At 51.0% G+C, this 24872-nt stretch overlaps 3 protein-coding genes across 6 annotated transcripts; 2 read left to right on the top strand and 1 right to left on the bottom strand.

Moving 5' to 3' along the window:
• The first annotated feature begins 757 nt into the window (after positions 1–757).
• Positions 758–10185, top strand: HSH2D (hematopoietic SH2 domain containing). 3 transcript variants are annotated; one of them, XM_036032487.1, is made up of 6 exons: positions 758–1595; positions 3962–4111; positions 6190–6279; positions 7491–7656; positions 8165–8299; positions 9480–10185. In XM_036032487.1, exons 2-6 carry the CDS (start codon positions 3987–3989, stop codon positions 10044–10046), a joined length of 1083 nt encoding a protein of 360 aa, XP_035888380.1. In that variant the 5' UTR covers positions 758–1595; positions 3962–3986; the 3' UTR covers positions 10047–10185. The 3 variants fall into 3 exon arrangements, with proteins under 3 accessions (XP_035888380.1, XP_035888381.1, XP_028377631.1); XM_036032488.1 differs by lacking the exon at positions 758–1595 and adding an exon at positions 3574–3620 and having other exon boundaries at positions 8168–8299; XM_028521830.2 differs by lacking the exon at positions 758–1595 and adding an exon at positions 3575–3620.
• A 1185-nt stretch (positions 10186–11370) lies between these two features.
• On the bottom strand, positions 11371–18297 carry CIB3 (calcium and integrin binding family member 3). The gene is made up of 6 exons (XM_028521842.2): positions 17331–18297; positions 17091–17125; positions 15341–15452; positions 14242–14389; positions 13189–13384; positions 11371–11716 (listed from the first exon to the last, which is right to left on the bottom strand). Exons 1-6 carry the CDS (start codon positions 17379–17381, stop codon positions 11695–11697), a joined length of 564 nt encoding a protein of 187 aa, XP_028377643.1. The 5' UTR covers positions 17382–18297; the 3' UTR covers positions 11371–11694.
• Positions 18298–19260: 963 nt separating this feature from the next.
• Positions 19261–24872, top strand: FAM32A (family with sequence similarity 32 member A). Of its 2 annotated transcripts, XM_028519750.2 has the most exons (5): positions 19261–19479; positions 19607–19748; positions 23374–23427; positions 23731–23813; positions 24139–24872. In XM_028519750.2, the coding sequence occupies exons 1-4, from the start codon at positions 19406–19408 to the stop codon at positions 23797–23799; spliced, it is 339 nt and encodes a 112-aa protein (XP_028375551.1). In that variant the 5' UTR covers positions 19261–19405; the 3' UTR covers positions 23800–23813; positions 24139–24872. The 2 variants fall into 2 exon arrangements, with proteins under 2 accessions (XP_028375551.1, XP_028375550.1); XM_028519749.2 differs by having other exon boundaries at positions 19265–19479; positions 23731–24869.

Genomic DNA, 24872 nt, shown 5'->3' on the forward strand with positions numbered 1-24872 from the left:
GGATCAGAGAGGCCAAGTGAGCTGCCCAACGTAGCCCAGCCTAGGAGGTCTGGAGCTCAAGCTGGCATCTCCCCCAGCCAGACACGAAGGCATCAGATTCAGTCACAGTGAGGAGTCCTGATGTCGTTACTCTTAACCGAGCCCCTGCTACTTGGCTGAAGTTTGTCTTGCTGATTATCATCATGTGACTAAGGAGGGCTGTTATCATGTGACTTACACATGAGGAAACTGAGACCCAGAGAGGTTGGGCAACTCACCCAAGACCACAACAGTGGGTGAGTGAAAAAGGGGTTCCTGTGTTTCTTGCTTGGGGCTGTTGACTTGCAGACTGAGGGCAACTCCCTGCCCCCATAGGGCAGGAAGTGGTGGGGGCACCCAGCTTGAGCCTGCAATCAGGCTACCTAAACCAGCTGGGCCAGGGCGATAGGCCCGCAGGGAGGCTGCCCCCACCCTCTGCAGCTCAGCCACGAGGATCTGGGCCATTGAAAGAGGAGGAGGAAGTGGTTTTGCCTGTGCGCTCTGAGGAGGAGTGGGGGCAGCCAGCACACATCTGGATTGGCTGATTTGTTGGGCACAGGTTCCCATACTCAGAGCTCACGACATGTGTAGGGGCCCCAATAATGGTTAGGGTTTTTTTAATCAGAAAAAAATAGTATAATAATAATAATGAATGTATAATAACGAGGCCGATGCAGTCATAAAATATAATTTTAAATGTTTTTTAACAGAACTCTTTTTTTTTGAGATTTTATTTATTTATTTATTTATCAGACAGAGGGGAACAGAGGGAGAAAGAGAGGAAGAAAAACATCAACGTGTGGCTGCCTTCTGCAGCTCCCCACACCAGGGAACCTGCCTGACCTGCAACCTAGGCATGTGCCTGGCTGGGAATCAAACCAGTGACCCTCTGCTTTGCAGTCCAGTGCTCAATCCACTGAGCCACACCAGCTAGGACTAGTAGGACTCTTAATGTGACCCTGTATGCCCAGTGAGGCTCGGCCTGCCCAGGCTCCATCCTGCTTTGAGCCCTAGGTCTCTGTGGCTCCCTCTACCAAAGGCATCTTTCACTCTTTCTTCAATTCCCCAGCAGATGGAGCTGACTCCCACCTGTCCCCAGGTGCCATTTTTTCCAGACCAGTTAGGCCCCCTCTGGGGGTTCTTGCAACTTCAGTCCCTGTTTCCTGACCTGCTATTTGCTTTGAAACAACATTAATAATTTCTTATGCTTTTTCATTGCTCACTAGATTGCAGCTACAGGGAGGATGGGGCTTGGGCCTCTCTTGGGGCCTTCTCTCTGTCCCCTGAGGATCTAGCTCACAACCAGTGCTCAATAAAGGCTCATCCAGGTCTGGGTGGGGCAAGGCCACCCCTCCTTCATCTGCAGCCCAGCGGCTTTGTTGGAGCACAAACGAAGGGCCATGGGGGTTGTCCTGGTCCCGCCCTGGGGCTCACCTGCCGGAGGAAACAGGAACCACCAGGGCGTGGCCCCGCCCCGGCCCTGCTGACGTGTGGGCCCTGAACCGAAACCCAGGCTCCTGCAGGCACGGCACAGGCACACCCAGAGCGAGGGCAACAGCCACCCAGGGGTCTCCCAGGTATGTTCCCTGGGTGGGACTCAGTCAACCGTATGCCCACCTCTCTTCCTGTCCCGTGCTGGGTGAGGCTGGGGCCTTTGAGAGCCTCTAGAAGAAAGAGCATGGGGTTGGACCAGAGGGAGGGATGGGGCTGGGGGGTTGGGACCAGAGATGAATGAGGAATTTTCTGAGATGACCATTGGAAAATGGTGCTGGAGTTGGGGAAAGGGCATTTCTGGCAAAGAACTGTCTAGGCAAGCAGGTGAAGGGGAAAGAGGCCTTGATCAGTTTGGGGTAAAGCAAGGATGCTATTAAGGCTGGAACAGGGGATTAGGAAGTGGGAGGGCCCCCAATGCCAGAGTCAGGAACTTGAAACTTAGTGTGACTTCATCCATCACTAAACTACTCATCAGCACATACCCTGTACCCTCCTCTGTGCCCACCCAGCTCCAGGTGATGCTGGAGACCCAGAAAAATCCAAAAGAATCCATCTCTAGCCTAGCCCTGAGCCCAGACCCTGGCAGGCCCTAACATTGGGGAGACAGCAGACACAGACACTCCAGCCCCATGAGACAAGTCTAAGCCAGAGGCAAGATCTGTGGGGACAGTAGGGGTTCTCACACTGCCTCAGTGGGAGAAGGCAGCCTGGCTCTTCAGCCGAGTGGTTGGCAACCCTGACCGGAGACTGCCACCCTCTAAATGGATGCCTCAGCAATCAAAGCTAAAGTCAGACGTTCGCGTTACAGAAAAGAAAAACCCACACACGGTCAGGGATTATGCTACTCCAGGTAAATATCATCATCATCTCTCTCCCCAAATTGTAGTTGAAAATACACTGAGAGGCTAAGCTGATTTGCCCAAGCTCACACAGCATCTAAGTAGGTTTGAATCCAGGCTCTGTTCCCAGGCTCTGTTCCCAGGCTCTGAACAGCTTTGTAACTCTGCCTTATTAAACATTTCTTTCTTTTTTGACATGCTTATTGGTTTTAGAGAAGGGGAAGAGAGGGAGGCAGGGGGGAGAGAAACTTTGATCGATTTCCTCTGGCACATGCCCCTTCCTAGGACTGAACGTGCAACTTGGGTGTGTGCCCTGACAGGGACTCGAACCTGTGACCTTTCGGTTTACGGATGACGCTCCAACCAACTAAGCCACACCAGCCAGGGCTAAACATTTCTTAATGTATTTAATTTCACTTGCCCAGAATTCCTTTGGGCCGCTCCCTGGAGGGGTGTTCTCACCACCTGCCTCCTAGTAGAAGAAAGTCAACATTGACTGGATTGGTCAGTGGGACTCCTGTCTGTGGAGACAGCCTGGTGACAGTGACCTTCTGCCAGATGGAAGGGTTAGCCCCGGCCAGTGTGAGAGGCGGGACAAGTTTGGGGACAGAATTAGGGTGAGTTGGAGAGGTCATCCCAGCATGGCACAGCACTTTTGCTGGCTTTACACCAACTTCATAACTGTTTTGCAAATTGGTGCTGGTTTTTCCCTCTGTTTCCCAGCTCTCTGTCATTGGCTTACAAAGTCCAGTGATACCTGAGCTTAAAATTGTTGAGAATGAATGTGAATTAACTATGCACCTGTCACATCATAAGTGTGCTATCCAATGTGCTGGTGACATTGGTGGCAGAAGTAACTGTTCGGCCCACATCTCTGTGGTGTTTAATGAACACGGCCACCATTTATGGTGCCCACTGAGTGTCCACTATTTCATTCATCCGCTTATCCTTTTGCTGCCACCACATCCCTCCACGGACATGGGTAGCTACTTAATATTTGAATAAATTCAGTTCTTAAACTTAAATACATATATCTATAAAGGGAATTTTCCCACACTTACAGTAATGAAATAATAAGAATAAAAGGAAAACAAAATATGAGGATTTTTGCTTTTCCCTTTATCCTATTTTTAAAATTTTTATTTATTTATTTTTAGAGAGGGGAGGAGGAAGGGAGAAAGAGATGGAGAGAAACATCAACGTGAGAGAGAAACATTGGTCAGCTGACTCCAGCACGCGCCCTGACCAGAAACCACACCCACAACCCAGGCATCTGCTCTGGCCCGGAACTGAACCAGTGACCTTTCACTTTGCAGAATGATGCCCAACCCACTGAGTCACACTAGTTGGGGCTTTCATTTTACTATTATTACTCCCTTTTTATTCTTTTATTCTTATTATCCTTGGGAGGATTTTTAGGAGGAGTCAATAAGTAAATGTACATAAAGTGCTGGCACATAGTAGGTGCTCAGGAAACACAAGCCAGTTTCAGCCCTATTGCTCTGTCCAGCCTAGAGGACTTCCCCAAAGAGGAGGCACTGTAGCTGCAAGAATAGGATAAAGATGGGAGGTGGGCCAGGCATGATTCTCCCCCTCCTTCCTGTCCCCAGGTGACACCTTCCCTCTGAGGAAGCCATGACAGAGACCGGAAAGCTGCCGCCACCGCTGCCTCCGAGAATGGACTGGTTCGTGCACACACAGGTGGGCCAGCTGGCCCGAGAAGGAGTCCCTTCGTGGTTCCATGGTGCCATCTCCAGACAGTGAGGACACACCCACACCTTCCACCCTGCCTTTCACCCTTTTTCTTTGTCTTCCCCTGCCTCGGGCAGTTTTCCACTGTGGAACCCTGGGCTTAGCTCACCCAACTGAGTTAAGAGGATGAAAAGAGCTTTGGAGCTTTGGGCTTGAATCTTGTCTCCTCTGTGGACTTGTTGTGTGCCCTTGGGCAAGTTATTTTCCCTCTCTGGACCTTGGCTTTCTCTGTACAAGTGACCACCAGGCCAGAACTGCCAGGGACCTGGCAGAGCCCCCTCCCCCACCCTCCTCCCACCCCTGCCAGGCCAGTCATCACCAACCAATGATGGCAGGATGCAGCCTCAGAATCCTTCTTAACACAGTGCCCCGAACAGCCACTCTCAATCCATCAGGTATATAGCTAATATGCCCTTTCTACACCAGACTGTGCTCTAAGATGAACACACCTACTTAGTCACCCCAGGATGTGGCTCTAAATGAATGGAGAAAAGAACCTTTATTGTCACCCTTCGCATTCAGGAAATTGGGGAGACATTGCAAAAGCCACAGAGAGACAGAATTAGGTATGGTTTCTGAGTTCTGAGGTGTACCAATAAAATATGATATGAGCCATACATTGCAATTTTAAATTTTTTACTAGTTATATTAAAAGAAGCAAAAAGAAACAAGTAGGATTAATTTTAATCACATTTTTTATTTTCCCTGGCTGGTGTGGTTCAGTTGGTTGAGCATTGTCCCATAACTAAAAGACTGCAGTATTTAACCCAGTACATCTATGATACTATCATTTCAACAAGTAATTAGTACAAAAAAATCATTCGTGAGACAGTATATATATTCCTCTATTTTACTGTCTTTATTTTTTATTATTTAAAAAAATTTTTATAATAAAAATTTTCAATTACAGTTGACGTGCCATATCATGTTAGTTTCAGATGTACAACATTGTGGTTAGACGTTTATATAACTGACAAAGTGATTGTCCCAGTAGGTCTACCAGTCCATCTGACACCACACGCAGCTATTATGCATCTGTTGACTGTACTTCCTGTGCTGTGTACTGAGTCTTTAGAATATGGTGTGTACCATATGCTAAAAGTACATCTTGATTCAGACCAGCCACATTGGAAATGCTCAGTCGCCACATGTGGTCAGTGGCCTGTGCACTGAACACGCATCCAGAGGCTCCCCATAGAAGATCACCTTACTTTCTGCGAACCCAAGAAAATAGTATAATAATGATAGCGAATGATAGTGATATAGTTGACCCTTCAATAATGTGGACTTCAGGAGTGCCGACTCTAAATCCTTATATAACTTGACTGCTCACAAATGTGGTTACAGTCATTCCTCGGTATCCATGGGGTTGCCTCCAGGACCCCCATGGATACCAGAATCTGCTCAGGTTCCCTCTATAAAATGGTGTAGGTCCATGCATAGAGTTGGCCCTCCACACCCACAGATTCCCAACCTCAGATCAGAAACACTACACGGAGGTCCGGTTTATGTACTTATTGAAAATATCCACTTGGACTTGGCAGTTCAGCCCATGTTGTTCAAGGGTCAGCTGTACTAGTAGTGAACATTTGGAAAGCATGTACCAGGTGGAAGTTCTCACATTGCACACATTCCGTCTGTCCTCACATTGGCCTGGGAGTGGGGTTTTCTACCCCTTCGGGAAGCCGAGGTCAGAAAGGGACTGACCCTCACCAAGAGGCACACAGTGAATGAACAGCAGAGTTGGGGTTTGGCCTTAAAGGCATCTGGGGACAGCTCCTGCTTCGTTACCTGTCATTCCTGGATCCACCCAAAGGTGCCTTCCTGGGGGAATTCCAGACACTGGGAAGGTAGGCGGGGGCTGTGGGAGATGATGGGTCTGGCCCGGGGTCAAGGTCATCATCAGAGGCCTTCTGGCACCTCTGGGGAAATATTCTGTCCATGAATATTCCAAGTTCTGAAACAACCAAGGAGAAAACGTGTTTTAGGTTGTTTGTCTAGTCCTGGGATGACTGGTACACCCAAGGTCTGGGCGTACATGGGTGGCTGGGCCTCAGTTGTTGCCCTCCTGTGTGTGCCCTTCCAGGGATGCAGAGAGCTTGCTGGAGTCACAGCCGCTGGGATCCTTCCTCATCAGGGTCAGTCACAGTCATGTGGGCTACACGCTCTCCTACAAGTAAGGCTGGGTCTAGGGGACAGGGCAGGGGCAGAAGGGTTCCAGGCTTCCTTGGAGGGGTGAGGGGTGCTTTATACTGCAAGTCTCAGCAACTGATACAAAGTTCTGGACAGAGCTAGCTGAAAAGTAAGCAGCTGCAGGTCTGGCTGTAACCAGCAGGCTTAGGTCGGGTGGTAACTAAGACTGTGTGCCTGAGAACAGGAGCTGCTGGGGCCTGAGAGTGGCTACTGCCCTTTCCATAACAGCCCATCTCGCTTCCACCACCTAATTGGCAACTCTCTGACTCCACTCAGGAAGATGTGTTGGGAGCCCAGGGCAGTCCAGCTACCCGAGGCCTCAAAGCCTGATCTGGCATCCCAGTTAGCAGATTCAGTGGTATATACTATTTTTCAAAATGATTTTGGGCCAAAGGAATGCAAGAAAATCCAATGGCTCCATCACAGAATTACCCACAGTGGGAAAACTTGGGACTGAGTTGCACAGTCCAAGGCTCAGTTCTGCTACTTACATGCTGTATGACCTTGGACAAGTTACTCAACCTTTCTGTACCTCCCTCAAAATCTTCATCTCTAACACAGAAATGCTAAAATTACTTGTCTTGATGTGAGGATTAAAACACATAGTAAGCACTGCCCTGGCCGGTGTGGTTCATTTGGTTGGAGGTTTGATTCCCAGTCAAGGCATATACCTAAGTTGTGGGTTTGATTCCTGGTCCAGGCAAGTACAGAAATCAAGAAGCAACCAATCAATGTTTCTCTCTCTCCCTTCCTCTCTGGCTTCCTCTTTTTGTAAAAGCAATGAAAAAATATTCTCTGGTGAGGATTAAAAAAAATCTATATATAGTAAGCACATAGTAGGCCATTAATAAACACACTCATTCATTAAGGGAGCAGTGTGCCAGGCAACCACAACCTCAGGCTGAAGCCTGATTCAGTTTTCATTACTGTTGCTATTGGTCACTTACTCCTAACCAGGCACGGAGCTAAGCTTTTTCTGCAGCAGCTTGTTTCACCTCCCTAGCTCCATGTTATAGATGGGGAAACTGAGGCACAGCATTGCTAGTCACCTACCAAGTGTCACAAGGCTAATAAGAGAAGCTTGCATAGGGTCTCGGCAGTCAGACTGCACCCACAGTGCTGCTGGTTCAAGGATGGGGCAGGGGGATGGAGTGAGGGGAGTGGGATGTCTCATCCCCGGCAGTGTCTCCACAGAGCCGAAAACTGCTACCGCCACTTTATGGTGAAGCTCTTGGACAGCGGGAGCTTCATAATCCCTGGGGAGGACAGCACCCATGCCTCGCTGGACGCCCTGGTCACCTTCCACCAACAGCAGCCAATGCGACCACATGGCGAGTTGCTGAAGCAGCCCTGTGGGCAGGTGAGGGCTGGGACCCAGTTGGGCCATAGCTGTTCCTCCCAGGAGCCAAGCCCCCCAGACTTGTTTTGCTCCCACCAGTCCCCTTCAGTCTCATGATTCTCTCCTTTCATGGTCCCAGTCCCTCCACAGTTCCAACTCCTCCTGGTCCTAGTTGCCCCCAGGCTGATTTTTTACAAGGGTTCACTAAAAGGGTTTTTACAAAGGTATAACCTTAGGATCTATAGGAATAGCTTATTTCCTGATAAGCCTCAGTCAGCAAGGCCTAAGCCCTCAGAAGCTGCTGTGGGAGGGGCCGGCGTCCTTAAAAGGGTCTATGGGCGTGGCCTAGGCCTACGTAAATTGGTGTGGGCGGGGCCTAGGCCCTCAAGCTGCTGTGAAAGGGGCATGCTTTACTACAAGGGTTTTGAGTACAGCAGCTCCTGAGACACAACTACGAGGGTCCAGGGACTTCAGCCCCATCCTGGTGCTCCTCCTTGGGGCTGAGCTGCAGGTCCCCTCTGTCCCACAGAAGGATCCAGCAAACGTGGATTATGAGGATCTCTTCCTTTACTACAATGCTTTGGCTGAGGAAGCTGCCAGCTCCACCCCTGGTCCCAGTGAACATCAGAATCCTTCCTCCCATCCAGTGGCTGCACCCAAGGAGGTATGTGACAGGAAGCTGGTACCTCCAACCTGGGGGAGGGTCCAGAGCAGAAGTGGCCAACAGCTGCTAGAGGAGACTTTCTAGAATGAAGATTAGATCCTTCAGCTCCAAGTTTAAAACCTTCCAGTGATTTCCCACCAAGATTAAAATCTTGACTATGATCTCAGTTCCTCCTTCTGCCCTTCACCTGCCCAGCTTCGGCATAGCTGCCGTCCCACACCAGCTAACTTCAGGCCCTTTGCACATGCTGTGCTATAAGCTCCGCCCCCAAGCTCCCCATGCCTGGCTTCTTCTCTCAGTCCTTCTTCAGGGGTCTCCCTCCCATCTCCAGACCTAAAGTACTCCCCTAAGCACTTTCTCCATCACATCATCCTATTTATTCGCAACAGGGCACTCCTCAAAATTTGAAAAGTCTTGTTTATTTATGGTTTTCATGTTTCCTCTCTGCTGCGCCCCTCAGTTATCACCTCTTAGGGTGAGGGAGCTCGGGTATTAACCTCCAAATTCCATCAGTCATTGATCAAGCACCGTTCCTGGGAGACTTTGATTCTCTGGCACTTCCGGTGTACCTTGTGGACACAGTGGGCACAGTGGACCAGAGAAGTCCCCGAGGCAGAGCTCCCGGTGCCAGCATTCGGGAATGGAGCTGGGGACAAAGAGGATATGGGTGGGCCATTGACAGCATCTGCCACATTGCCACATACTTGGCCTGAACAGTGAAAAGTCAGGGGTCAGCAAACCACGGCCTGAGGGCCACATCTTGTTCATTGCCCATTTCTGTATGGCCTGTGAGCTAAGCATGGCATTCACGTTTTTGAATAGTTGAGAAAAACACTATTTCATGGCTGGTGAAAATCAAATGAGACTCGGATTTCCACATCCATAAAGTTGGAATGGAACTGGGCCCACACACTCAACGACCGCAGAACTGAGTAAGGAGACAGACTGTGCAGCCCGAAAAGCAAGTTCTCCCTGGTCCTTTACAGAAACGGTTCCTGGGGAAGCTAGGGCAGCTGTCTACTGAAAAGGGAAGGATGGAGCACGAGGGTAGGTTTGGAGGTTCATACGGGGTAATTTCTCAGCCCCAGGGCATCTGGATGGAACCCAGATCCCAAGTCTGAGGCGGATTCAGAGTGCTGGCGGGTGTGCTGGCATGGGTCTCACTGGCTCTTGGTTTTAGGTCTCTGCAAAGCCGGCCCTGCTCCATCAGCGAAAGGAAAGGAAGCCATCCACAGAGGTGAACAAAGTACCCATAGAGGGAGCTGCTTCCTCCTGCCCCCCAAAAGCCCCCCTGGAGGAGGCCTGTCAGAAACTCTGGAGGAACCTCAAGGCACTACCCCAGACGGGTAAGAGGGTCCAGCAGCAGCTGAAATCCCACCTGGCAGCTGTGAGCTTGTCGCCGCTCCAGGACCCCAAGCAATCGGAGGTGACTCACAGCTCAGGGGACCGGGCAGATGTTGGGATCCGGGACAGTCGCATCTACACAGACCCCTTGGCGGCCACATCGCTCGAAAGCCCCTCACAGTCCCAGGCTCCAAGAGACAGAGATGAGTCCTCCAGGAGGGCCTCAAGGTCAACCAGCTGGGGTAACGTGACCTCGAGAACCAGGGGATGGCACCAACCAATAGTAAGAGCCCTGTCCTCACAATTGTCTACATCGGAGCTGAGGGACTTGGCTGAGCCCCAGGAGGACTGTCTCCCCGAGGAGTACCGCCCACCACCACCCTTTGCCCCTGGGTACTGCTAGAGAAGAGGTTCACCCTGGCTCTGGGACCATTGCTGCCGAGGGCTGCTCACACCTGGACCCCTTGCTTTCTACACACCAGCCCTCTGGACCTGAGAAATGTAATAAAGACATTGCTTAGGTCTGGTCCTGCCAATGCCAATGAGGTGACCTGGTTATTGCTGTAATAATAACAATCAGTTATAGTGAGGGTTTGGAGCACCTACTGTGTGCCAGCCCCATGCCAGATCCTCAGCGTTCACTATTTCTTTTACACCACTGAGCAGGCCCATCAGGTAGGCATCTTCTGCACATTTTCAAGAAGAGTGAGGTTCAGAGATGGGGGAGGCATGGCCAAAGTCACCAGGCTACTGAACATCAGTGCCAGGATCGGAAGCCACACAGTTTGGAGTCCTTTCCCTACTTTCCCCTCACCCGGACTCATCTCTGAGTCCTGGCCACGCCTTTGTCCCGGGTCCTCATACAAATGAAGGAGACAAGACCTGTGGTGGGCTTGGTGCTCGGGAGCACTCCAGGAGTGCTCAGGAGAAGCAAGTGTGTCCTTTGCTTTAAAAAGGGAGGGGCAGCCCCCAGCTGTGGTTGGGGTGGGCTCCGGGGTGGGGGTTAGCAAGGCTGTGTGACTTTGGCGAGTCACTAGACCTCCCTGAGCCTGTTTCCTCATGTGGAAAATGGGGAGAAAGTAGCCCCTCCCATTCAGGATGAAGCAGTAGTATGTGCATAAATCCTGCAGCTTAGGTGCACAGTAGGTACTTTTTTTTGGTGGAGGTGTAGCGTGGGAGTGGGCTCTCTAGAAATGTCTTGTACTGGGGGTGTCTGAGAAGGCCCTTGGGGCTGCTTTCGGTTGCCCCCTTCGAAATGACTGCTGTTTGGACTGACTGGGGCCGTAGATGGGCCCCAGGGTGACCATGGGTGGAGCGGGTGTGGGGCTCCCAAATCCACATAGTGTAGGGGTCTGGGGTCTGGAGTGAGCTGGGCCCAGGCTCAAGGCTGCCTCTGCAGATGACTTGAGGTGTGGCCTTGGGTCGGTCCCTCTGTTCCCTCTGGATGAAGTGTGACTGGTCCTGGGCCAGTGCTGCGGGGGCATCACAGGCATGCAGTGGGACAGCAGAGGGGCAGATGCTTCACAAACTGTCAAGTGCCGTGCCCAGCTCAGTAAGCAACGTTCCTGCCATCCCCTCAGAGGCCTCACCTGGCGGCTCGAATAAATAAGCAAGCCTTAAACCTTCCATCCCTTTGAGGAATTCAGGAGTCGAGGAAAAAGGGGACTCAAGCAGTTGGGATAGGGTTTGACCTTGGGGGGCCCTGGAGTGGGGCAGCACAGGCCTCCTCTACACACTGGTCTCTGCTCACCAATACCCACAGCAAGGCACCTCCAGCCCTTGTGGTGCAGCAAGATTTAGCAGTCAGGCTCTGCCTTGTACGGTCAGGGAGAAGGTGGCCTGGAGAGGGCGTGGCCATGCCCAGGGGCACACTGGGAGAGCACAGACGAGATCCAGGTCTCCTTCCTCCCATCCACCAGACTGAAGGCAGAAATGTCTCATCCCAGCAGGTGCGACTCAGTGACATGTGTTTATTCCCAGAGTCCAGAGTCTACAGTGGGGTGAGGGGTCACCTTGCCCTCCTCTGGCCCCGCTCCTCCTGCGTGGCGTCCTCAGATGCGGATGTGGAAGGTGCTGTGTGCAGAGAGGAAGCAAGTCAGTGTCACCAGGCGGGAGGGGGGCGGCCCTCCGGCACCTTCCTCCCTGACCCTCCTGCCAGCAGTCCCCTAGCAGGCCAGGCATCACAGGGAAAGATGGAGCTTCCTCAGGAAGCCCCAGGCTGTAGCTCTCAGGACCCCACCCCCACCTGGGGCTGGGAGCACAACTCTGAATCAGTTTACATCTCGACTTGCTGTAGGGCTCTCAGTGAGAGGTGGCTGCCTCTCTGGGCCACTCTGGGCCTGTGTGTACTCCCCTGTGAAATGGGGATAACAGCCATCCCTCCTTCACAGGGGCTGTACTGAGGTCTGGGAGCAGGACACACCAAAGGTGCACCATCATCCCACTGCCATTATGCTTGTCTCCATCTGCCAGGAGACCAGGCCTGCCAATCTAGGGCAGGGAAAGGGGAGCCCTGTGTGGGGAGGGACACCACTAGTAGTAACCAAGGCACAGTTACTAAGCACCTACTGTGGGCCAGGCGTGGCTCTAAATTCATTCCATGTACTAACTCAGGGACCAAACAACTTTTTTCCTAGAAAGCACCAAATAGTTGATATTTCCAAATTTGCACAGTGACTAACTGCCTTGTAGCTCGAAGGCAGCCATCAGCCATATGTGCACAAAAGGGCAAGGCTGTGTGCCAGTGAAACCCCGGGTGGGCCCAGAAGTTTCACTTTCATATCACTTTCATGTGCCCTGGAGTATCACTACTTTTTGAGTATTTTTCTAACCATTTAAAAATGCATTTTTTTGCTTTTGCAACATTGCTTTATCAATTCATTTCTTTAGAAAGGTTTTTAAAAAGATTTTATTTATTTTTAGAGAGAGGTTAAGGGAAGGATAGAGAGAGGGAAAGAAACACTGAAGTGCAAGAGAGACATCGATGGCAACTGATTGGACCTCTCAAAAGCCCCAACCAGAGACCTGGGCCACAACACAGGCATGTGCCCTGACCAGGAATTGAACCAGTAACCTTTCAGTTTACAAGCTAGCACTCAATCCACTGAGCCACACCAGCCAGGGCTAAACATGCTGTTTAAAAAACTATTCTTAGCTCCCTAGAGGTACAAAAACAGGTGGCAGGCCACCGCCTCTACTACCTCATGTAACCTTTGCCCTCCACCCTGCAGTGGGGGCTCTGATTCTGCCCAGGGCTGCCCAGTAGAGCTGTTTACTGCAAAGTGTTCAGGCAAGTGAGGGCCAAAGTCCACCCATGATCCACTCACCCAAAGTGCTGTGACCACCCCCAGGAGGTGCCCATGGGGTTCCTAATTATCCCCGTTTTAAAGATGCAGGGACTGGAGCCAGGGAGGCTGGGGAAGTTCCCCAAGACCACACACGAATGAACGAAGGGACTGCCACAAATGGAGTCCATGATCTAGCTCTATAAGGTCCTCCCTTCCTCACACGTGGAAATGGACTGAGTGTGGGGCAAGGAGTGTCACCTGAGGAAGTCGGGCGCCCGCAGGATCATGTTCTGGAAGTCTTCCAGGGACAGCCGCCCATCGTGGTCCCCATCGGCCTCATCCAGAACCTTCTCGCACACCAGGGTCACCTCCTCGGCGCTCAGCTCCCCCCGAGTCAACTTGGTCACTGTCTGCTCCAGGTCCCACATACAGATGTAGTCATCGTCATTAAAGTCTGCGCGGTGGGCAGGATGGGGACGTGGGTGAGCAGGCAGCAGGTGGCAGGCAGGCTGGGCCATCTTGTCCCCATGTTACAGAGGAGGAAACTGAGGTACTGGAGGGAATCCAAAACCCTCAGAGAAAAGCTGGGTCTTTCTTTGAACTGGGTAGCAACAAGGTCATTCATTTATACATTCAACGAGTATTTACTGAGCACTGTGGTAAATTTTCATTTATTCATTCAAGTATTATTGAACACTTATTATGTACCAGGCACCACGATAACTGTTTTTGACTCATCCACTCAACAAGTATTGATTGCATGCCTACTGTGTGCCAGGCACTGTGATACATTTTCATTTATTCATTCAAGAAGAATTTATTGGGCACCTACTATGTGCCAGGTACAGTAGACAGATGGTGAATCGAATGGACACTGTTGCTTCCCTGGGTCCCCTCAGAGAGGAAGTCAGTAAGAAGTGAACAGATAAATGAACAAGGAATTAAGCAGCATCATCCCATGCTAGGAGAGGAATAAAACACGGGTGGAGAATAACTCGGGAGGGGGCTACTTTTGACCAAGACTTCAAGGTGAGAAGGAGCCCGGGGAAAGATGTTCTGGGCAGAGGATACAGCAGAGGCAAAGGCCTGGAGGCAGAGCCCGGTGTGCGGGTGGAAGAGCGAGGCCAGTGTGGCTGGAATGGAATGAGCAAGCAGATGCGGTCGGGAGGTGCGGGGTGGGAGAAACACTGGGCCCCGCTGGGCCTTGAAGCCCTTGGGGAGACACCAGGACAGCAGGGCGGCCCCTGGCCCTGGGACTGGTCTTGTTTCCACCCCCCACTGCACAGCCCCCACCCCAGGCCCTGCACGCACCATAGATTTTAAAAGCATAGTAGGCTTTGAGATCACGGGGAGCCATTTCGCTCATCACAGAAAACATGTCCAGAAAGTTGTCCAAGGTCATGTGGCCATCCCCATCCTCAGAGAAGACCTGGGCAATCCTCTGTCGGAACGGGTTGTCCTGGGGACAGGAAGCAGGGCGGCCATCCCAGACTAGGGTCTCAGGCTCCATGTGGTCTCACTCTCAGCACTCACCTTCCTGGGACCCTCCAGGTACCCCCACCAAGACTGCCTCCCTCCCATGATCCTCAGGCAGGACTGTAGGCACCATTACTCTCTGCCACAGTGGTCTGGGTGGTGTTGTCCCTACTTCCAGTTACAGAGGCAGCCACACGACCTGGGTGAGGACAAGCAGATTTCCATTCACCTGGCAACTGTGATTGGCTCTGAGATAGACATGTGACTTCAACTGGCCAGCCAGAGGCTGCCCTGGGATGTTTTTGAAAAATTGGGATGAAGGGACCTGCTTTCTGCTGGTTGCAGAACTGACAGGAGGAAATTTGGTCTCTGGGGGTTCCCATCACCACCTCAGGAAGAAGGGCTGATTGAGACTAAAGCCTCTTCCTGAGAGGAGCTGAGAGACAGAAGGAGATTCCCAAGCCCATTCTCAGAGCCCCTGGTTCCAGCTGTCCCTGATGGTAGCCCTGACCCTGGAGTTTTTGCTCATGTGATCCAACCTATTCTGTCCCTCTTGAATGAGGTTCTTGTACCTTGTGATACAATAGTCTCTACACACATTCACTCACTCCACAAGTCCCCTTCAGAGGCACAAGCCACATGCTGAACATCTAGCTGAGAAGAACCTGCATTTAGCTGCTCTGACTATGAAAAGAACTAAAGTTCCCTGAGCACTTGCCATGAAACAGGCCTTGGGCTAAGCCCTTTGCCTGCCTTATCCTACCGCATCCTCCCAACAGCCCAGGGTTTGAATTCTGTCTCTGTCACATCCTGGCTGTGAGGCCATGAACTTTGGTTTTCTCACCCACAAAATGGGAATAATTGCAGCCCTCACCTCATAGGAATGCAGCATCGCTACTCTGTTTTCCCTGCCTGCCCTACTGCCTAAGCATACCTTCAGCTCAGGCATGCTGCCGATGAGCTCGTAGGGAACCTTCACGTCAGGACAGCTGGTATAGTCGAGGGGGACGAGCTGGGGGGCCAGGTCCTGGTAGCGATAGAAGAGCCTGGTGTAGGGATGGACACACCGGGAAGGTTTGGGAGATGATGGGAGGGAGGGGACTTGACCCTCCTCTCTCACTTGCAGCTGCTTACTCCATACTGAAAGATGCTGGGTCCCTAACCCTCAGCCCTGGGCCCAGCCTTCAGGTACACAAGCACCTCTATCTCCCTGGCGTCACAGCCAAGGTAGAGAGAGTGCCCCAGAGCTCAGGGGGACCAGAGTGAGGAAAGCAAGCCAAGGAGGAGGAAAGACTTCCCAAAGGAGGAGGCATTGGTGCTGGGGTTTGAAGCGTGAGCAGGAGCTCAGCAGGTAGATGGGGCTGGCAGGAGTGTGCTTCAGGTGGGGTCATTTCACAACAAGCATTTAGAGAATCTGAGCCCAGCTATGATTCTGAACATCATCACACTATTGTCAAGACCATGCCTCTAAAGACCCCTGTCCTCACATTTTCCTTCTCCACCTCTGTAATGGGAAGCAGGGTTCCCTCAATGGGGCAGAGCCAATATTCAGGTTTTGAAAGGGTGACTGAAATGCATTTCAGAAAGCACCAAATGCCACGCGCACTACCTAGTCTGGGAGCCAGCTCAGCAGTCTGATGCTCACCTGGTGACGCCATACCTTCATTGCAGCATGCAGAGCAGCAGCCTTGTAGAGACCATCCTTGATGAGTTAGAGGTCCCCAAGACTCTAGGGACTGTCCCGCATGGGGACAGGAGCCCCTGAGTCATATGATGACTAGAAACTTAACGAGGGAGTATCTGGAATCCAGTAACGAGTACCCAGTTCCTTGCTTGGGTCCCTTCAGGGAACAACCTGAGTTTGGGTTTCTGTATCATGTTGAGTGAGTCCCTCTTCCCCTCAGTTAGTCTGTCTAACAAGCAAGACACTTGGGATGGACGAAATGTCAGCCCTCACACTCCTTGGGATGTGGCCTATCTGCAAAGCTGGGGTCAACCTCTCCTGTCTGAGCCTCGGTTTCTCCATCAGTAATTCGATCGTCATGGCCAGGGTGACCCTGCGAACTGTCCTCTCCCAGACAATGGGGCTCACTCATGAAAGGTGTGCCCATCAATAATGGATGTCCTGTACCTACACAATTGGGCCCTGGGCCCCAATCACTCTGCAGCCAAACCCTGGCCAGCTTGGATTTCACAGCTCCAAGTTCCTGGGTGGGGGCCTCCAGACAGGGACACCAAGGGCCGATTGATGATGCAGGGTGCCCATCTATGCCATTGTCGTTCACACCAGGGGCTTGTGGCAACCTCGGGGCATCTCCTTGTTTGCTCCCCCTGATGGGAACCCCATAGCCCAGAGCTGGACTCTGCCTCTGGGCTCTCTGCCTCCAGTCCCAGCCTCTTCACATTGGCCTCAAGGAACCTTCTAACATGCCGATCTGTCTCTCCCCTGCTCACATGCTCTCCACTACTTCCTGCCATCCTTGGGAGAAAGCTCAAGCTTGTCAGCCTGGAGGCTTGACAATATGCCAAGATGTGACTTCTCAGCCTCCCCATCTCTGCCTCCACCTCCAGACCACTAACACTCTGCCATGAAGCATTGAGTCCTGGCAAATCACAAACATCCTCCAGCAATGTATAGAAAGTTGTTTGCAGGTTTTCCTCCCTCCCCCCTCCCCCAGACTGACCTCATGATTTCCTTCCTGGTGAAGAAGGTGCAGTCCTGTGGAGAGAGATGTTGGCTTGGCCCAGACCCTGCCCAGGGGGGCCTCCTTCCTCCCCCCAGCACCCCATGCTCATCTCTCCTGATGCTGCACACGGAAACCCTTGCTGACTGCATATCCAGGACCAAGGAATGCTGTCCCCATTCCCCAGGCCAAGATTCCAAGGCTGCCAAACCCCCTGAGTGCCCCACACATCACTCCTACCTGATATGCTTCCAGCTGCTCATGAGTGAAGACTGTCTGCTTGTTGCCCATGGTGAAGGTCACCACCAGGAACAGGCTCCAGAAGCCCCCAATCGCCTCAGGGCCACACAGTTGCCAGGCTGCCACACACCAGTGTCTGGGAAAATCTCCCTGCCCTGGCTGTCACCTGCCCACCCGCCCCATCACCCCCAGCCTGGGTGAGACTCAAGTTACAGTCAAGCTCTTTGGCCAACAGCCTGAGGTATGTCCATGGCCACTAGGGCTGTGGGAGGTCACAGAGCCTCAGACCACATCTGCCACCACCTGGTGAGCCTGTGGGGAGGGGACACCTTCCAGAGACAGGCAGGGTGGTAGAAAAGCTGCAAGCATACCCCAACTCAAATACCAGGACTCTGTGGCTTCAGGCAAGTCACCTGACCTCTCTGAGCTTTATTTTATAACATGCAAATTACTGTAGTACCTACCACATAGAGTTGTTCTAAAGATCTAATGGCTGTTAATGGAACCAAAAATATGGGATTTACTAATCAACAGACAAAGTTTCAATCAAACAAGATGGATAAGCTCTAAGATCTGCTGCACAACATTATACTTATTAAAGTCAATATTAATGTATTGTTGTACAGTTACATTTTTTGAAAGGATATATCTCATGTTAAGTGTTCTTACCACAATAAAATGAAATAAATAAAACAAATACCTCTCATACGATCCAACACTTGCAGTCTTCGGCAGTCCCAGGGAAATGAAAGCTTACGTTCATACAAAAGCCTGTAATGGATGTCTTAGTCACAACGGCCCCACCTGAGAAACACCCCATATGCCCTTTCCTCTTGGGATATAAGTTATCAATAGGGCAATATTACCCACAAATGGCCAAAAATTGGTTTGAGGTGGGACTAAAAAGTCTTAAGATATTTCAGTGGTTTATAGCCTTTCAAAGCTCCATCATCCCAGACAAAATCTTATTCATCAGTATTTCCTCTGATTAAATTAAGTTAAAGTTGAGGTAGAATGTTCTTTTTAAGGGAATGATAATGAGAAAAAAGGCTGAGAAATGCTGTCTTAAATGTATTAAGTGTTCCAGGATGGAACACTCAGCAGAGGAGTACAGTTGTGCCTCAGTTTCCCTGCCTACAAAATCAGGATGGTCTAAGACTTAGACTCGAAGTAATACAGTGGCTGTGAGGGTAAATGAGATGATTCATGTAAGTTCATATAAAGTGTTAGTTGTTATCATCATCCCCAATTTGGGAGGGAAGGGAAGGACAGAGGCATCAAGGCACTTTCTTTTGGGCACAAAGCTTCGAAGTGCTTTGTTGGCTGCTGGGTTGGCTGGGGGAGAATAGATTTCTCAAGTTGAATCTGTTCTGCCCCTCTCTGAGGAGTTGATTCTGTCACGGACGACCCCAAGAAGAAGCCGGCACCAGCTGGCAGCTGCGATTCTTTTCTTTTGGCACTCATCCAATTCTGGAATGCTAAAGGGTGAGCCTAGGGCTGGAGAATTGGGCAGTCGTTTGCTGCCCCCTTAAGGTAGACCTGGGGAATGCAGGCGCCCAGGCTTCTTTGTCCAATGTCGTTTAGTTTTGCGGATGCTTGCTTTTTTTTCCTCTCTCCTTCATCCGCTACCTTCCTCCTTCTCAAAGTCCCTGACACAATTTGGGCAACAGTAGTACAATTTAAAATGCATATTACCCATTGAACCCTCAAAATATGGCAATAAGAGAGACAGGATATCCAAATGCACACAAAACACACAAAAAGACTTCGGGCTTTAAGAAATGGGATTTGTCAAATAGGCTTCACTGGTCGGGGGTAGGGCCCCCAAGCAGAAAAACTGGAAGTGGGTTTGAAAGCCGGAAGCGTGTCAGGAAACAGAATGCAAAGGAGGCCGTAGAGCCCCGCTCTCCAGGCCCAGCTGGTAACCCAGAAGTGTGGCCCGGGTCAGATGCCAAAGGCGCAGGAACACCGCCTAGCTCGGCCAATCAAGAAGAAGTGAGGCGGGAGTTCTGCCGGATATAGTGTTCTCAAACAGGAAGTGAGGCAGTTTACTTACTGAACTGCGGACAGGTTCCATGGCGGCCTACGAGCAGGTCCAAAAAGGGCCCTTGAAGCTGAAAGGCGTCGCAGAGCTCGGCGTGACCAAGCGGTGAGTCTCAAGACCCCGTGGGAACCCATCTTCCGCCCGCTTAAGCCTTTTTCCGAGACCCCAGGCTCTTGCTCTCTGACCCGACTTTACCACATCTCCCTCATTCCTGTTCCTTCTACCCACCCAGGAAGAAGAAAAAGAAGGATAAAGACAAGGCGAAACTCTTGGAAGCCATGGGAACGAGCAAAAAGAACGAGGAGGAGAAGCGGCGCGGCCTGGACAAGCGGACCCCCGCCCAGGCGGCTTTCGAGAAGATGCAGGAGAAGCGGGTTAGGCGGATGGATAGGCTGGGCATGCCCTGGTCCCTAGGCCTGGGTCTCTCGAAATGGGTGCTTAGGAAGGGCCGGGAGACTCGAAACCCGGACAGCCCCGTAAAGAGGTAGAGGTGTGATTGAAGGGAGGCAGAGCTGCAGACCCGGCTTTGGATTCCAGTGCTGCCCCTCATTTGCCCTGTGACACCGCGCCAGTAACTCACCTGGGCCCGTGCCTCAGCTTTCACATCTGTAGGGGTCAGGATAGTACTTTTTACTTTTGAAATGCAAGTAAAGCATTTCTTAACGAGGTCTGGTGTAAAGTCAATGCTCAGCTGATGTCAGCTGTTGATAGTAAATGGCCATACTCCCTGCTGTAGGTCACTACAAAGTCTGTTTCCATGACAGCTTTGTTGTCAGATTCAAATATGTTTTTCAAGCTCTGTTAAATTAATTGTTTTAATATTAAACATTTAATAAATATAGGCAGTGGGGGATAGGAAAGATCAGCTTTAGACATTAGAGCTTGGCCTGTTATGCTGGGGATTAGGGAATAATAGGTGTAGGTTCTCAGCTGAGGGCCGTTTTGTCCCCCTACTGACATTCCCAAGAAGTCTTTTGACAATGGAGACATTTTATTTGTCACAACTCAGGCTGTGGGCTCCTGGCATCTACTGGATGGAGGCCTAGGATGCTGCTGAATGTCCTACAGTGGTTGATGCAGCGCCCCCATAGGAAAGAATGATCTGACCAAAACATCAATAGTGCCCAGGCTGAGAAACTAACCCTGTCTGGGTGATTTGTTTCAGTGACATTAGGAAAAAGTTTACTCATTGCTCTCAGGTCTAATTCATTCGTACCAAAAACAGAAAAAAGAGATGCACTGCCTTTTGCAAGACAGACCTGGGTTCCACTCTCTCTACCATTTGTTGGCAGTGTAAGTTGGGGCAAGTTGGCTAACCTCCAACTTCAGTTTCTTCATCTGTAAATGGGGCTGATGTCCTCAGCTCATTGGTTTCTGGTGAGGATTTAGCAAGTGAATGCACTCAAGTCCCTTCCTTCAGATCATAGGCAGAAGCTGGGCTGGGATGGTACTCTTGGAGCAGGGGGGAGATAGGGGAGAAGCTAATGCAAACTAAAAGGTCAGGTGGTAATAGTGGAAGCTATGACAAATACCGGGTTTGGGATAGATTTTGAAGTAAGAGCAGCATGATCAGCTGATGGATTGGATGTGGGCTGGGAAAGAAGAATCAAGGATGACCAAAAATTTTGGCAGAAGCTGTGTGGATGAAAGTACCACTTAGATAGGAAGGACTGTGGGTAAAACAGGTTTCTAAAGGAAGGTATCAAGACCTTAGTTTTAGCCCTGTCCAGGTAGTTCAGTTGGTTAGAGCATCATCCCACTACACCAAGGTTGCAAAGGTGTCAGGTGCGGGTTCAAAGATGTCAGTTTTAGAAAAGTTAAATTTGAGGTGCTTGTTAGAAATCTGAGTGGAGAATTCTCACAGACACTTTGATATCTGAATCTGCAGTTTTGTGGAGATGGGCCCCAGATGGATATTTGCAATGGCTGTGGGACTGAACAGACTCCTCTGAGCAGAGACAGTGACAGAGAGGAGGTCTAAGGTCTAATCTCTGGTGATTAGAGGGTGGCAGAGAAGAAATTACATGGAAGCAATCGCATGGGAGCATGGGAAGGAGGAATACCAGGAGAGAGTGTGTTTGTAGCAGCCGAGGGGAGAAAGTGTTTCCAGGAGGAGGAAGTGATCAGTGGTCATGTGCTTCCAAGAGGTTTCGTGGGGTGAAAACTGAGACCCTTAGTTGGCATTTGGAATGAGGAGGAAGAAAGAATCATTAAATGTAATATCATATGGCAACTATAATTTAAAATAAATTTAAAGAGAAAGTTGGATTTGGGTGAAGGTGGAGAAAGGCAGAGTAGTACTAGAAGTGGCCCTTGGGAGATTTACTGTCAGGGGCAACAGAAAAATAGGCCTGTAACTGGATGTGGTAGAAAGTCAAGAGGAAATTTTTGCTGTTGGCATTTAAAACCAAAAGTCCTGTTCCTGGTTTTGTTTGACCCGGGAGAGAGAGGTGAGGTGAATGAGAGGGGGGCAGGGGGTATGAGCAAAGCTAGGTACAACTGGGCATTGCAGATTCCCTTGTGGAAGGTGTTTGATTGAGCACAGGGAGCACAAAGGCTGGACGGCTCCTGGCTCCTGGGTGCAGGGCCTTTGGGGTGGGCCTTTTGGTATCTCCAGGCCCTTCACCCCCTGTGAACTGTGGTCCTTATATTCTCCGTGTGTGAAATGGTGATGGTGACAGCACGGAAGACATCCTGGAACTTGGTGCATGGACTGGGGGACAGAAGGCAGAGCCCTGCCAAGGGCCTGGCTTTGGTGACAGCTGGTGAAGTCAGTTTGGCCTCCTGTGAGGAGACACAGGTCTCATGTGGGCTCACAGCAGCAGGAAGAGAGGCAGGGATGGACAGGGCAGGCACTTCAGAGGGAGGGTCAGCCAGCTGGCAGCTGACTGGAGTCAGAAGAAGATGAGGCAGCAAAGGAGAAGAGGAGGGACAGGGAGCCACAGCCAGGTGGCAGCTCGTGGGTCTGTGGATTGAAGGCTTAGCAGGGTGGTGCTGCCGACCTTGCTTAGATGAGTCTGGCACAGTCAGACGGCAGCTGGGGCTGGAGGCCCGCCTGGGCTGGAACATCCAAGATGGTTTTGCTACCATGTGTCCAGTGTCTCAGTGCTCCTTTCATGGCCTCTCTCCCCACATGTCGTTTCATCTACCAGGTCCTTTCTTTTCAACGAGGTCATCAGACTTCCTGCAGGGTAGCTGACTTCCAAGGGCACGAAGCAGAAGATGCTGCGTCTTCTTAAGGCTTCAGCCTAGTACTGATGCTACATTCTGTTAAGTAAACTGAGTCACAGGGTCAATACAGAGTCAATGTGGCAGACAACTGCACAAGGCCATAGATACCAGGCAGCGCAGTTCCTAGCTGTACAGGGGTAGGGGTGGGCCACCAAAGTGAGGCTGCCACAGTCACCTAGCTGGTAAATGTAGAGCCAGGTACAGCCCCAGGTCTGCCTGGCTCTGCATTCCACACTCAACCCTTACCACATATCACTGGGTATCGGGAATGAGTGGTGGGGCAGGTCATGGGCCTGTTGTGTGCATAATCTAGAATCACTCACAAAAGTGGAGGATCTTGTGTCCCTCCTGGCACTGTGAACATCAGGGGGGATACTGTCACTTAAGCACCTACTGGGTGTCAGGCTCTTTGCTCATTTCGTATCCTTCCTCAAACCCCATGTGGTGCTTTTTTTTCCTGCAAGATTGGAAATCTGTCAATTGCCCAAGGAAGCAGGAAGCACTTGTACAGCTCCTAGCTGAGTCTACCTAAGTTGGCACTAGTGCATTTCCTGCCCCTCAGACCAAAGGGCAGCTTGACCAAAGAGACTGACCTAGGTTTCTAGTGGGTTGTATTGTAGCCAAGGGTCCCTGTTGGACCAGCCTGAGTGGAGTTGTGGGGCTTAGGACCTCTAGCTGTTCTAGGTATAAGAGCCAGGCCAGCCAGGGCTCCCATCTTCCGTCCTGTATCGAGCATGTGACTTACCTGCATTTCTCTCCTCTCTTCAGCAAATGGAAAGGATCCTAAAGAAAGCCTCCAAAACTCACAAGCAAAGAGTGGAGGTAAGTCTCACACCCAGTGGGGGAGTCTGAGCCATGTAGGTCCCGGCTGGGCCCAGAAGCTCAGAGCCTGGCAGAGGAGCTGTTGGCAGTGTCAGTGGGGAGGGGTTTACCCAACTTCTCTGGGGTCACTAAAGGGAGAGGGCAGGGTTTAGGCAGCTGTGAGGCCTGGCTGGGTGGCTTTGAGAGGGCAGGCTCACTGAGGGGAAACAGGATGTGGAGAAGTGGAGGTGGATGGTGCCACATGTGCCTAGTGCTCTGCTTGGTGCCGTGATGACATGGGCTTTTTTTCCTTGGCTTTCCCAGGACTTCAACAGACACCTGGATACACTCACGGAGCACTATGACATTCCCAAAGTCAGCTGGACGAAGTAGTTTTCCTGCCCTGGGTATGGAGTGGCACCGAGGGGACATGGGAGGCCAAGCTGGGGTTATGTTTGGTGCCTTTAGCATTTTCTGGAAACATTCTTTTACATATACCTTTGCATCCTCTGCTAAGACTGCTTTATCAAAACGGTGTGCCCTCATTTTGGAACTTGATTAAATTAAGACTATCCTTTTACTCTATTTCAGTTTCTCAGTAGCACATTGAAGATGAACCTTTTTAGTTTGGATTGGAAATCATTGAGAGTTTATCCAGAGATTAAGGTTCTTTCTGTGTAAGTGCTACAGAAGTGTTTTTACACCCAAGTTGCATCTAACTCATTTTGACAGGCAGCCACCTATCCTTGCCTGGATGAAACTAACTCCAGAAAGAAGCTGCAGCGTGCAGACCCCTACAGGGCCCTGTGTGGGCTGCCCTTCCAAGCTCCCTCTATCCTGGGGCTCATGCTGTTCCATCCAGCACCTGGGGAAGCCACTTTCAGCTTTGTGGCCTTCAGACTGCCTCCTGAGCTACCTGGCCAGGGAAAACGATCACCCAAGGCAAGGATGGGACAGACACCTTGCCCCTTTCTGAGCTGAGCTGGTGGTGGCCAGCATGTAGCCTGTTCTCCCAGTGTCCCCATTCCAGACATGGCAAGTGGGTGTTGCCATGGCAGGTATTGCCAGTCAAGTATCGTGTTCTTTGTAATGGAACCCAGATACCAGCTGCCTCACTACCCTTGTCCCTGCGTTCCCAGCAGCCCCCAAAGCTTATTCAGAGTTGGCACATACATTGAAACCTGTTAGGCATTCCTGGCTAAAGACACCTCAGGGTGATGGGACCAGAGCAGAGCCCCAGCAGACATATGGGTGCAGCCCAAGGGGAGGGCCCAGGTTCCAGTACTGGAAAGCCAGAGTCTTGGGGGGCCTGCTTGTCCCCAGTGCAGGAGGATCAGAGTGGGAGAAACGGTCTTCATTGACATAAACGGGGAAAAAAAAAAAACAGATTCAGAAGAGAATTCTAAGTGTTGGACTTGCGGCTGTCTTATGTGATATGGAGAATAAAGCAAACCAGTTATTAAGTA

This window comes from Phyllostomus discolor, chromosome 8 (genome assembly GCF_004126475.2).
Source record: "Phyllostomus discolor isolate MPI-MPIP mPhyDis1 chromosome 8, mPhyDis1.pri.v3, whole genome shotgun sequence".
In the NCBI taxonomy this organism is placed as follows: Eukaryota; Metazoa; Chordata; class Mammalia; order Chiroptera; family Phyllostomidae; genus Phyllostomus; species Phyllostomus discolor.